This window comes from Salvelinus fontinalis, chromosome 15, assembly GCF_029448725.1.
Source record: "Salvelinus fontinalis isolate EN_2023a chromosome 15, ASM2944872v1, whole genome shotgun sequence".
In the NCBI taxonomy this organism is placed as follows: Eukaryota; Metazoa; Chordata; class Actinopteri; order Salmoniformes; family Salmonidae; genus Salvelinus; species Salvelinus fontinalis.
Genome location: NC_074679.1, coordinates 938,918 through 953,206, shown reverse-complemented (window position 1 = coordinate 953,206; position 14,289 = coordinate 938,918). Strand labels below are relative to the sequence as shown.

The following is a 14,289-nucleotide window of genomic DNA, read 5'->3' as shown; positions in this document are numbered from 1 at the left end:
GGGGATATAGAGGAGGGGGGATATAGAGGGAGGGGGGGATATAGAGGGAGGGATATAGAGGGAGGGGGGATATAGAGGAGGGGGGATATAGAGGGAGGGGGGATATAGAAGGAGGGGGGATATAGAAGGAGGGGGGATATAGAGGGAGGGGGGATATAGAGGGAGGGGGGATATAGAGGGAGGGGGGATATAGAAGGAGGGGAGGGGATATAGAGGGAGGGAGGGATATAGAGGGAGGGGGGATATAGAGGGAGGGGGGATATAGAGGGAGGGGGGATATAGAGGAGGGAGGGATATAGAGGGAGGGGGGATATAGAGGGGGGATATAGAGGAGGGGGATATAGAGGGAGGGGGGATATAGAGGGAGGGGGGATATAGAGGGAGGGGGGATATAGAGGGAGGGGGGATATAGAGGGAGGGGGGATATAGAGGGAGGGGGGATATAGAGGAGGGGGGATATAGAAGGAGGGGGATATAGAGGGAGGGGGATATAGAGGGAGGGGGGATATAGAGGGAGGGGGGATATAGAGGGAGGGGGGATATAGAGGAGGGGATATAGAGGGGGGATATAGAGGGAGGGGGGATATAGAGGGGGGATATAGAAGGAGGGGGGATATAGAGGGAGGGGGGATATAGAGGAGGGGGGATATAGAGGGAGGGGGGATATAGAGGGAGGGGGATATAGAGGGAGGGGGGATATAGAGGGAGGGGGGATATAGAAGGAGGGAGGGATATAGAAGGAGGGGGGATATAGAGGGAGGGGGATATAGAGGGAGGGGGGATATAGAGGGAGGGGGGATATAGAGGGAGGGGGGATATAGAGGGAGGGGGATATAGAGGAGGGGGGATATAGAGGAGGGGGGATATAGAGGGAGGGGGGATATAGAGGAGGGGGGATATAGAGGGAGGGGGATATAGAGGGAGGGGGGATATAGAGGGAGGGGGGATATAGAGGGAGGGGGGATATAGAGGGAGGGAGGGATATAGAAGGAGGGGGGATATAGAGGGAGGGGGGATATAGAGGAGGGGGGATATAGAGGGAGGGGGGATATAGAGGGAGGGGGGATATAGAGGGAGGGGGGATATAGAGGGAGGGGGGATATAGAGGGAGGGGGGATATAGAGGAGGGGGGATATAGAGGGAGGGGGGATATAGAGGGAGGGGGGATATAGAGGGAGGGAGGGATATAGAGGGAGGGGGGATATAGAGGAGGGAGGGATATAGAGGGGGGGGGATATAGAGGGAGGGGGGATATAGAGGGAGGGGGGATATAGAGGGAGGGGGGATATAGAAGGAGGGGGGATATAGAGGAGGGGGGATATAGAGGGAGGGGGGATATAGAGGAGGGATATAGAAGGAGGGGGGATATAGAGGGAGGGGGGATATAGAGGGAGGGGGATATAGAGGGAGGGGGGATATAGAGGAGGGATATAGAGGGAGGGGGATATAGAGGGAGGGGGGATATAGAGGGAGGGGGGATATAGAGGGAGGGGGGATATAGAGGAGGGGATAGAGGGGGGATATAGAGGGAGGGGGGATATAGAGGGAGGGGGATATAGAGGGAGGGGGGATATAGAGGGAGGGGGGATATAGAAGGAGGGGGGATATAGAGGGAGGGGGGATATAGAGGGAGGGGGGATATAGAGGAGGGGATATAGAGGAGGGGGGATATAGAGGGAGGGGGGATATAGAGGGAGGGGATATAGAAGAGGGATATAGAGGGAGGGGGGATGTAGAGGGAGGGGGGATATAGAGGGAGGGATATAGAGGGAGGGAGGATATAGAGGGAGGGGGGATATAGAGGGAGGGGGGATATAGAGGAGGGGGATATAGAGGGAGGGGGATATAGAGGGAGGGGGGATATAGAGGGAGGGGGGATATAGAGGGAGGGGGGATATAGAGGGAGGGGGGATATAGAGGGAGGGGGGATATAGAAGGAGGGGGGATATAGAAGGAGGGGGGATATAGAGGGAGGGGGGATATAGAGGGGGGGATATAGAAGGAGGGGGGATATAGAGGGAGGGGGGATATAGAGGGAGGGGGGATATAGAGGGAGGGGGGATATAGAGGGAGGGGGGATATAGAGGGAGGGGGGATAGAGGAGGAGGGATATAGAGGGAGGGGGGATATAGAGGGAGGGGGATGTAGAGGGAGGGGGGATGTAGAGGGAGGGGGGATATAGAGGGAGGGGGGATATAGAGGGAGGGGGGATATAGAGGGAGGGGGGATATAGAGGAGGGGGGATATAGAGGGAGGGGGGATATAGAGGGAGGGGGGATATAGAGGGAGGGGGATATAGAGGGAGGGGGATATAGAGGGAGGGGGGATATAGAGGGAGGGGGGATATAGAGGGAGGGATATAGAGGGAGGGGGATATAGAGGGAGGGGGATATAGAGGGAGGGGGGATATAGAGGGAGGGGGGATATAGAGGGAGGGGGGATAGAGGGAGGGGGGATATAGAAGGAGGGGGATATAGAGGGAGGGATATAGAGGGAGGGGGGATATGAGGAGGGGATATAGAGGGATGGGGGATATAGAGGGAGGGGGATATAGAGGGATGAGGAATAGAGGGAGGGGGGATATAGAGGGAGGGGGGATATAGAGGGAGGGGGGGATATAGAAGGAGGGGGGATATAGAGGGAGGGGGATATAGAGGGAGGGGGATATAGAGGGAGGGGGATATAGAGGAGAGAGGGATATAGAGGGGGGGGATATAGAGGGAGGGAGGGGGGATATAGAAGGAGGGATATAGAAGGAGGGGGGATATAGAGGGAGGGGGGATGTAGAGGGAGGGGGGATATAGAGGGAGGGGGGATATAGAGGGAGGGGGGATATAGAGGGAGGGGGATATAGAGGGAGGGGGGATATAGAAGGAGGGGGATATAGAGGGAGGGGGGATATAGAAGGAGGGGGATATAGAGGGAGGGAGGGGATATAGAGGAGGGAATAGAAGAGGGGGATATAGAGGGAGGGGGATGTAGAGGGAGGGGGGATATAGAGGGAGGGGGGAGGGAGGGGGGATATAGAGGGAGGGAGGGATATAGAGGGAGGGGGGATATAGAGGGAGGGAGGGATATAGAAGGAGGGGGATATAGAGGGAGGAATAGGGAGGGGGATATAGAGGGAGGGGGGATATAGAGGGAGGGGGGATATAGAGGGAGGGGGGATATAGAGGAGGGATATAGAGGGAGGGGGATATAGAAGGAGGGGGATATAGAGGGAGGGAGGGATATAGAAGGAGGGGGGATATAGAGGGAGGGGGGATATAGAGGGGAGGGGGGATATAGAGGGAGGGGGGATATAGAGGGAGGGGGGATATAGAAGGGGGGATATAGAAGGAGGGGGGATATAGAAGGAGGGAGGATATAGAGGGAGGGATATAGAGGGAGGGGGGATATAGAAGGGGGGATATAGAAGGAGGGGGGATATAGAGGGAGGGAGGGATATAGAGGGAGGGGGGGATATAGAAGGAGGGAGGATATAGAGGGAGGGATATAGAGGGAGGGGGGATATAGAGGGAGGGGGGATATAGAAGGAGGGAGGATATAGAGGGAGGGATATAGAGGGAGGGGGGATATAGAGGGAGGGGGGATATAGAGGGAGGGGGGATATAGAAGGAGGGATATAGAGGGAGGGGGATATAGAAGGAGGGAGGATATAGAGGGAGGGGGGGGGATATAGAGGGAGGGAGGGATATAGAGGGAGGGGGATATAGAGGGAGGGGGGATATAGAAGGAGGAGGGATATAGAGGGAGGGAGGGATATAGAGGGAGGGGGATATAGAGGGAGGGGGGATATAGAGGGAGGGGGGATATAGAGGGAGGGGGGATATAGAGGGAGGGGGGATATAGAAGGAGGGGGGATATAGAGGGAGGGGGGATATAGAGGGAGGGGGGATATAGAAGGGGGGATATAGAAGGAGGGGGGATATAGAAGGAGGGAGGATATAGAGGGAGGGATATAGAGGGAGGGGGGATATAGAGGGAGGGGGGATATAGAGGGAGGGGGATATAGAAGGGGGGATATAGAGGAGGGAGGATATAGAGGGAGGGGGGATATAGAGGGAGGGGGGATATAGAGGAGGGAGGATATAGAGGGAGGGGGATATAGAGGGAGGGGGGATATAGAGGGAGGGGGGATATAGAGGGAGGGGGGATATAGAAGGAGGGGGGATATAGAAGGAGGGGGGATATAGAAGGAGGGGGGATATAGAGGGAGGGGGGATATAGAGGGATGGAGGGATATAGAGGGAGGGGGATATAGAAGGAGGGGGATATAGAGGGAGGGGGGATATAGAGGGAGGGATATAGAGGGAGGGATATAGAGGGAGGGGGGATGTAGAGGGAGGGGGGATATAGAAGGAGGGGGGATATAGAGGGAGGGGGGATATAGAAGGAGGGGGGATATAGAGGGAGGATAGAGGGAGGGATATAGAGGGAGGGGGGATGTAGAGGGAGGGGGGATATAGAAGGAGGGGGGATATAGAGGGAGGGGGATATAGAGGGGGGATATAGAGGGAGGGGGGATATAGAGGGAGGGGGGATATAGAGGGAGGGGGGATATAGAGGGAGGGGGGATATAGAGGGAGGGGGGGATATAGAGGGAGGGGGGATATAGAGGGAGGGGGATATAGAAGAGGGAGGGGGGGATATAGAGGGAGGGGGGATATAGAGGGAGGGGGGATATAGAGGGAGGGATATAGAGGAGGGAGGGATATAGAGGGAGGGGGGATATAGAGGGAGGGGGGATATAGAAGGAGGGGGGATATAGAAGGAGGGGGATATAGAGGGAGGGATATAGAGGGAGGGGGGATATAGAAGGAGGGGGGATATAGAGGAGGGGGATATAGAGGGAGGGATATAGAGGGAGGGGGGGATATAGAGGGAGGGGGGATATAGAGGGAGGGGGGATATAGAGGGAGGGGGGATATAGAAGGAGGGGGGATATAGAAGGAGGGGGGATATAGAAGGAGGGGGGATATAGAAGGAGGGGGGATATAGAGGGAGGGGGGATGTAGAGGGAGGGGGGATATAGAGGGAGGGGGGATATAGAAGGAGGGGGGATATAGAGGGAGGGGGGATATAGAGGAGGGGGGATATAGAAGGAGGGGGGATATAGAAGGAGGGGGGATATAGAAGGAGGGGGGATATAGAGGGAGGGGGGATATAGAAGGAGGGAGGATGTAGAGGGAGGGGGGATATAGAGGGAGGGGGGATATAGAAGGAGGGGGGATATAGAGGGAGGGGGATATAGAGGGAGGGGGGATATAGAAGGAGGGAGGATGTAGAAGGAGGGGGGATATAGAGGGAGGGGGGATATAGAAGGAGGGGGGATGTAGAGGGAGGGGGGATATAGAGGGAGGGGGGATGTAGAGGGAGGGGGGATGTAGAGGGAGGGGGGATATAGAAGGAGGGGGGATATAGAGGGAGGGGGATATAGAGGGAGGGATATAGAGGGAGGGGGGATATAGAGGGAGGGAGGATATAGAGGGAGGGGGGATATAGAGGGAGGGGGGATATAGAGGGAGGGGGGATGTAGAGGGAGGGGGGATATAGGAGGGGGGATATAGAGGGAGGGGGGATATAGAGGGAGGGGGGATATAGAGGGAGGGGGGATATAGAGGGAGGGGGGATATAGAGGGAGGGAGGGATATAGAGGGAGGGGGGATATAGAGGGAGGGATATAGAGGGAGGGGGGATGTAGAGGGAGGGGGGATATAGAGGGAGGGGGGATGTAGAGGGAGGGATATAGAGGGAGGGGGGATATAGAGGGAGGGATATAGAAGGAGGGGGGATGTAGAGGGAGGGGGGATGTAGAGGGAGGGATATAGAAGGAGGGAGGGATATAGAAGGAGGGGGATATAGAGGGAGGGGGGATATAGAGGGAGGGGGGATATAGAGGGAGGGGGGATGTAGAGGGAGGGGGGATATAGAAGGAGAGAGGGATATAGAGGGAGGGGGGATGTAGAGGGAGGGGGGATATAGAGGGAGGGGGGATGTAGAGGGAGGGATATAGAGGGAGGGGGGATATAGAGGGAGGGATATAGAAGGAGGGAGAGATATAGAGGGAGGGGGGATGTAGAGGGAGGGGGGATGTAGAGGGAGGGATATAGAAGGAGGGAGGGATATAGAGGGAGGGGGGATATAGAAGGAGGGGGGATATAGAGGGAGGGGGGATGTAGAGGGAGGGGGGATATAGAAGGAGAGAGGGATATAGAGGGAGGGGGGATGTAGAGGGAGGGGGGATATAGAGGGAGGGGGGATGTAGAGGGAGGGATATAGAGGGAGGGGGGATATAGAGGGAGGGATATAGAAGGAGGGAGGGATATAGAGGGAGGGGGGATGTAGAGGGAGGGGGGATGTAGAGGGAGGGATATAGAAGGAGGGAGGGATATAGAGGGAGGGGGGATATAGAAGGAGGGGGGATATAGAAGGAGGGGGGATATAGAGGGAGGGGGGATATAGAGGGGGGGATATAGAAGGAGGGGGGATGTAGAGGGAGGGGGGATATAGGAGGGAGGGATATAGAAGGAGGGAGGGATATAGAGGGAAGGAGGGATATAGAAGGAGGGGGGATATAGAAGGAGGGGGGATATAGAGGGAGGGGGGATATAGAGGGAGGGGGGATATAGAGGGAGGGGGGATATAGAGGGAAGGAGGGATATAGAGGGAGGGGGGATATAGAAGGAGGGGGGATATAGAGGGAGGGGGGGATATAGAGGGAGGGGGGATATAGAGGGAGGGGGGATATAGAGGGAAGGAGGGATATAGAGGGAGGGGGGATATAGAAGGAGGGGGGATATAGAAGGAGGGATATAGAGGGAGGGGGGGATATAGAGGGAGGGGGGATATAGAAGGAGGGGGGATATAGAGGGAGGGGGGATATAGAGGGAGGGGGGATATAGAGGGAGGGGGGATATAGAGGGAGGGGGGATATAGAAGGAGGGGGGATATAGAAGGAGGGGGGGATATAGAGGGAGGGGGGATATAGAGGGAGGGGGGATATAGAAGGAGGGGGGATATAGAGGGAGGGGGGGATATAGAGGGAGGGGGGGATATAGAAGGAGGGGGGATATAGAAGGAGGGGGGATATAGAGGGGGGGATATAGAGGGAGGGGGGATATAGAAGGAGGGGGGATATAGAGGGAGGGGGGGATATAGAGGGAGGGGGGATATAGAAGGAGGAGGGATATAGAAGGAGGGGGGATATAGAGGGAGGGGGGGATATAGAAGGAGGGGGGGATATAGAAGGAGGGGGGGATATAGAAGGAGGAGGGATATAGAGGGAGGGGGGATATAGAGGGAGGGGGGATATAGAGGGAGGGGGGATATAGAAGGAGGGGGGATATAGAGGGGGGGGATATAGAGGGAGGGGGGGATATAGAGGGAGGGGGGATATAGAAGGAGGGGGGATATAGAAGGAGGGGGGGATATAGAAGGAGGAGGGATATAGAGGGAGGGGGGATATAGAGGGAGGGGGGATATAGAAGGAGGGGGGATATAGAGGGGGGGGATATAGAGGGAGGGGGGGATATAGAGGGAGGGGGGATATAGAAGGAGGGGGGATATAGAAGGAGGGGGGGATATAGAAGGAGGAGGGATATAGAAGGAGGGGGGATATAGAGGGAGGGGGGGATATAGAAGGAGGGGGGGATATAGAAGGAGGGGGGGATATAGAGGGAGGGAGGGATATAGAGGGAGGGGGGATATAGAAGGAGGGGGGGATATAGAAGGAGGAGGGATATAGAGGGAGGGGGGATATAGAGGGAGGGGGGATATAGAAGGAGGGGGGATATAGAGGGGGGGGATATAGAGGGAGGGGGGGATATAGAGGGAGGGGGGATATAGAAGGAGGGGGGATATAGAAGGAGGGGGGGATATAGAAGGAGGGGGGGATATAGAAGGAGGGGGGGATATAGAGGGAGGGGATATAGAGGGAGGGGGGGATATAGAGGGAGGGGGGATATAGAGGGAGGGGGGATATAGAAGGAGGGGGGATATAGAGGGAGGGGGGATATAGAAGGGGGGGGATATAGAAGGAGGGGGGATATAGAGGGAGGGGGGATATAGAGGGAGGGGGGATATAGAGGGAGGGGGGATGTAGAAGGAGGGGGGGATATAGAAGGAGGGGGGATATAGAGGGAGGGGGGATATAGAAGGAGGGAGGATATAGAGGGAGGGGGGATATAGAGGGAGGGGGGATGTAGAAGGAGGGGGGGATATAGAAGGAGGGGGGATATAGAAGGAGGGGGGATATAGAGGGAGGGGGGATATAGAGGGAGGGGGGATATAGAGGGAGGGGGGATGTAGAAGGAGGGGGGATATAGAAGGAGGGGGGATATAGAGGGAGGGAGGGATATAGAAGGAGGGAGGGATATAGAAGGAGGGAGGGATATAGAAGGAGGGGGGATATAGAGGGAGGGGGGATGTAGAGGGAGGGGGGATATAGAGGGAGGGGGGATATAGAGGGAGGGGGGATATAGAAGGAGGGGGGATATAGAGGGGGGGGATATAGAGGGAAAGGGGATATAGAGGGAGGGAGGGATATAGAAGGAGGGGGGGATATAGAAGGAGAGAGGGATATAGAGGGAGGGAGGGATATAGAGGGAGGGGGGATATAGAAGGAGGGGGGATATAGAGGGGGGGGATATAGAGGGAGGGGGGATATAGAGGGAGGGGGGATATAGAGGGATGGGGGATATAGAAGGAGGGGGGATATAGAGGGAGGGGGGATATAGAGGGGGGGGATATAGAGGGAGGGGGGATATAGAGGGAGGGAGGGATATAGAAGGAGGGGGGGATATAGAAGGAGGGGGGATATAGAGGGGGGGGATATAGAGGGAGGGGGGGATATAGAAGGAGGGAGGGATATAGAGGGAGGGAGGGATATAGAGGGAGGGGGGATATAGAGGGAGGGGGGATATAGAGGGAGGGGGGATATAGAGGGAGGGGGGATAAAGAGGGAGGGGGGATATAGAGGGAGGGGGGATATAGAAGGAGGGGGGATATAGAGGGAGGGATATAGAGGGAGGGGGGATGTAGAGGGAGGGAGGGATATAGAAGGAGGGGGGGATATAGAAGGAGAGAGGGATATAGAGGGAGGGGGGATATAGAGGGAGGGGGGATATAGAAGGAGGGAGGGATATAGAGGGAGGGGGGATATAGAAGGAGGGGGGATGTAGAGGGAGGGGGGATGTAGAGGGAGGGGGGATATAGAAGGAGGGGGGGATATAGAAGGAGAGAGGGATATAGAGGGAGGGAGGGATATAGAGGGAGGGGGGATATAGAGGGAGGGAGGATGTAGAGGGAGGGGGGATGTAGAGGGAGGGGGGATGTAGAGGGAGGGAGGGATATAGAAGGAGGGGGGGATATAGGAGGGGGGATATAGAGGGAGGGAGGGATATAGAAGGAGGGGGGGATATAGAAGGAGAGAGGGATATAGAGGGGGGGGATATAGAGGGAGGGGGGATATAGAGGGAGGGAGGGATATAGAAGGAGGGGGGGATATAGAAGGAGAGAGGGATATAGAGGGAGGGGGGATATAGAGGGAGGGGGGATATAGAAGGAGGGAGGGATATAGAGGGAGGGGGGATATAGAAGGAGGGGGGATGTAGAGGGAGGGGGGATGTAGAGGGAGGGGGGATATAGAAGGAGGGGGGGATATAGAAGGAGAGAGGGATATAGAGGGAGGGAGGGATATAGAGGGAGGGGGGATATAGAGGGAGGGAGGATGTAGAGGGAGGGGGGATGTAGAGGGAGGGGGGATGTAGAGGGAGGGGGGATGTAGAGGGAGGGGGGATATAGAGGGAGGGATATAGAGGGAGGGGGGATGTAGAGGGAGGGATATAGAGGGAGGGAGGGATATAGAGGGAGGGGGGATATAGAAGGAGGGAGGGATATAGAGGGAGGGGGGATGTAGAGGGAGGGGGGATGTAGAGGGAGGGGGGATATAGAAGGAGGGAGGGATATAGAGGGAGGGGGGATATATAGAGGGAGGGGGGATATAGAGGGAGGGGGGATGTAGAGGGAGGGGGGATATAGAGGGAGGGGGGATATAGAGGGAGGGATATAGAGGGAGGGGGGATATAGAGGGAGGGGGGATATAGAAGGAGGGAGGGATATAGAGGGAGGGGGGATGTAGAGGGAGGGGGGATGTAGAGGGAGGGGGGATATAGAGGGAGGGGGGATATAGAGGGAGGGGGGATGTAGAGGGAGGGGGGATGTAGAGGGAGGGGGGATATAGAAGGAGGGAGGGATATAGAGGGAGGGGGGATATAGAGGGAGGGGGGATATAGAAGGAGGGGGGATATAGAGGGAGGGGGGATATAGAGGGAGGGATATAGAGGGAGGGGGGATATAGAGGGAGGGATATAGAGGGAGGGGGGATGTAGAAGGAGGGAGGGATATAGAAGGAGGGATGTAGAAGGAGGGGGGATATAGAGGGAGGGGGGATATAGAAGGAGGGGGGATATAGAAGGAGGGGGGATATAGAAGGAGGGGGGATATAGAGGGAGGGGGGATATAGAGGGAGGGGGGATATAGAAGGAGGGGGGATATAGAGGGAGGGGGGATATAGAAGGAGGGATATAGAAGGAGGGAGGGATATAGAGGGAGGGGGGATATAGAAGGAGGGATATAGAAGGAGGGATATAGAAGGAGGGGGGATATAGAAGGAGGGATATAGAAGGAGGGATATAGAGGGAGGGGGGATATAGAGGGAGGGGGGATATAGAGGGAGGGGGGATATAGAAGGAGGGGGGATGTAGAAGGAGGAGGGATATAAAGGGAGGGAATGATACAGGGATTGTTTTTGAGCCTAATAATGACTGTCTGCCACTGGAAACCTAGTCCAGTCCACTGTGGTTGCATCCCCTTATTGAACTGTGTTTCATTCTTTGTTTTATGTATTGAACATCTTAGGGAGTGAGGGAATTATTGTAATGTTGGTTTATGTGTCAATTAATCCCATAAGGGATTTGCGATTTGACAAGAAAATAAAATTTCATTTTCATGAATTCATTCATTCATCTTCATCTTCCTGTGCTGTTGACATGTTAGCTGGTTACTGTGTGAACACCACCACCCTCCTCTAACCACCTGTCTGTCCCCCCTGCAGTCCACCTGGTGTCAGAGACCATCCAGGGAGTAACAGCCACTGCCACCGGGGTCCAATACCAACAATCGTGGCTATGTATCCTGTAAGTTCCCCAACTGGCGGCCCGCGGGTGATTTTATTCTGTGCTTGTTACTGTCACGTTCCTGACCTGTTTTCTCTTGTTTTGTATTTATTTAGTATGGTCAGGGTGTGAGTTGGGTGGGTTGTCTATGTGTTGTTTTCTATGTTGGGGTTTTGTGCGTTCGGCCTGGTATGATTCTCAATCAGAGGCAGCTGTCAATCGTTGTCCCTGATTGAGAATCATACTTAGGCAGCCGGGGTTTCACGTGTGTGTTTTTGTGGATGTTTGTCTATCGTGTCAGTGTTCGTGCCACACGGGACTGTTTTCGGTTGGATTCATTTTGTTATTTGTTTCATTGTAGTCTTCAGTTAATTTTATAATAAATGATGGACACTTTCCACTCTGCGTCTTGGTCCGATCCCTACACCTCCTCTTCAGACGAAGAGGAGGAAATCTGCCGTTACAGTTACGCTGTCTGTGATTTATTTAGAATTCAAGGCACACTTAACTTCTCTGCGCTACGGATCCCTTTTACGGGATCACTTTCCTAAACAACCGCTAGAATTGCAGGGCGCCAAATACATAAATATTACTAAAAATGTTTATAATCATGCAATCACAAGTGAAATATACCAAAACACAGCTTAGCTTGTTGTTAATCCATCTATTGTGTCAGATTTTGAAAATATATTTTACAGCGAAAGAAATCCAAGCTTTTGTGAGTGTAGCTTTCAATTCTACAACAGCTAGCCTTATATTAGCTTGGTTAGCTTGGTCACGAAAGTCAGAAAAGCAATAAGATTAATCGCTTACATTTGATATTCTTCGGATGTTTCCACTCACGAGACTCCCAGTTACACAACAAATGTTATTTTTGTTCGATAAATATTACTTTTATCACAAAAAAACTCGATTTGGGTTGCGCATTATGTTGAGAAAACATTATGTTGGAGTGTTTTCTATCCTAATCTGTAAATTATATGCATATTCTACGATCTGGGCCGCATCAGATGGCTGCATCAGATGACCTGGCCTTCACAATCACCGACCTCAACCCAATTGAGATGGTTTGGGATGAGTTGGTCCACAGAGTGGGTCTCCCAAGGCACTGCATCTCAGTGCTAGAGGCGTCACTACATACCCTGGTTCGATTCCAGGCTGTATCACAAGCCATGATTGGAAGTCCCATAGGGCGGCGCACAATTGGCCCAGCGTCATCCGTAAATAAGAATTTGTTCTTAAAACTGACTTCCCATGTTAAATAAAGGTTCAATAAAAAAATAAAAAGCTGCCAACAAGTGCTCAGCATATGTGGGAACTCCTTCAAGACTGTTGGAAAAACATTCCAGGTGAAGCTGGTTGAGAGAATGCCAAGAGTGTGCAAAGCTGTCATCAAGGCAAAGGGTGTCTACTTTGAAAAATATATTAACACTTTTTTGGTTACTACATGATTCCATATGTGTTATTTCATAGTTTTGATGTCTCCACTACTTTTCTACAATGTAGAAAATAGTCAAAATAAAGAAAAACCCTTGAATGAGTAGGTGTGTCCAAACTGTTTTACTGTAGGCTTGCCATAACAAAGGGGCTGAATACTTCTGAAATGAAATCTGAAATGTCTTGAGTCAATATGTAATTCATTTGTAACAATTTTGAAAAACACAATTCCACTTACTTTGACATTATGGGGTATGGTGTGTAGGCCAGTAACAAATCGCAATTTAATCAATTTTAAATTCAGGCTGTAACAAAACAACATGTGGAAAAAGTCAAGGAGTGTGAATACTTTCTTAAGTAAGGTTTAAAATTATAATGTTTTAGTCAAATATTATATTTTGGGGTGCTTCTTGCAGTCAATTTGCAGTCTACAAGTTATTTGTAATTATTGTACAGTGCATTTGGAAAGTATTCAGACTCCTTGACTTTTTCAACATTTTGTTTTACGGCTTATTCTAAAATGTATTAAATACTTTTTTCCCCTCATCCATCTTAACACAATACCCCATAATGACAAAGCAAAAACAGGTTTTAATTCAACAGAAATATCTGATTTACATAAGTATTCAGACCCTTTGCTATGAGACTCTCTATGATGTTTTATGAATTCTGTATGATGCTTTATAACTAATTGAAGGATTTTCTGAAATTATTCCACATCTCTGAATTTGCTCAAATTTAGCCCTAGATAAAGGTTTGTCCATTTAAAAAAGCAGTGCATTGAGTTACAGGCATACATTGCTTTGATTGTAAGGGACGGAAATGTACAGTTATGGATATAACTACTGTTCCCTGAAGGAAGGAATAAGGTATAACATACTATGGGGAGTCAACAACCAATCCTAATCACCTGAAGCAAACTGAAACCACGGCTCACACAGAGCATCCAGGACCAAAGGTCCCAGGTTGGTGCCATAGGCCTTAGACAGCCGATGCACGACTTTCAGGAACCGAGGATCCCCTGAGTAGAGCCATCAATCCATACATGACACACCGAGATGGCTTCCGTATGTACTGTACTTTTACTGTGGAAAAACAAAGGCCCTGCCCAAATCAAATCAAATTGTATTTGTCACGTACACATGGTTAGCAGATGTTAATGCGAGTGTAGCGAAATGCTTGTGCTTCTAGTTCTGAAAATGCAGTAATAACCAACGAGTAATCTAACCTAACAATTCCACAACTACTACCTTGTACACACAAGTGTAAAGGGATAAAGAATATGTACATAAAGATATATATGAATGAGTGATGGTACAGAACGGCATAGGCAAGATGCAGCAGATGGTATCGAGTACAGTATATATGAGATGAGTAATGTAGGGTATGTAAACATAAAAGTGCATAGTTTAAAGTGGCTAGTTATACATTTTTTCATCAATCGTTACATTATTAAAGTGGCTAGTGGTACATTTTTACATAAATTTCCATCAATTCCCATTATTAAAGTGGTTGGAGTTGAGTCAGTATGTTGGCAGCAGCCACTAAATGTTAGTGGTGGCTGTTTAACAGTCTGATGGCCTTGAGATAGAAGCTGTTTTTCAGTCTCTCGGTCCCTGCTTTGATGCACCTGTACTGACCTCGCCTTCTGGATGATAGCGGGGTGAACAGGCAG

The 14,289-nt window shown here is 52.1% G+C and overlaps 1 protein-coding gene across 3 annotated transcripts in view; it reads left to right on the top strand.

Annotated features, from left to right (window-relative positions):
- Nucleotides 1–14,289, top strand: part of slc4a11 (solute carrier family 4 member 11) — a 195,683-nt gene that overhangs the window by 48,751 nt on the left and 132,643 nt on the right. For all 3 annotated transcript variants that reach the window (XM_055862413.1, XM_055862414.1, XM_055862415.1), the window contains exon 4: nt 11,117–11,198. In XM_055862413.1, coding sequence (XP_055718388.1) covers nt 11,117–11,198 — 82 coding nt within the window. The remainder of the gene's footprint in view (nt 1–11,116; nt 11,199–14,289) is intronic.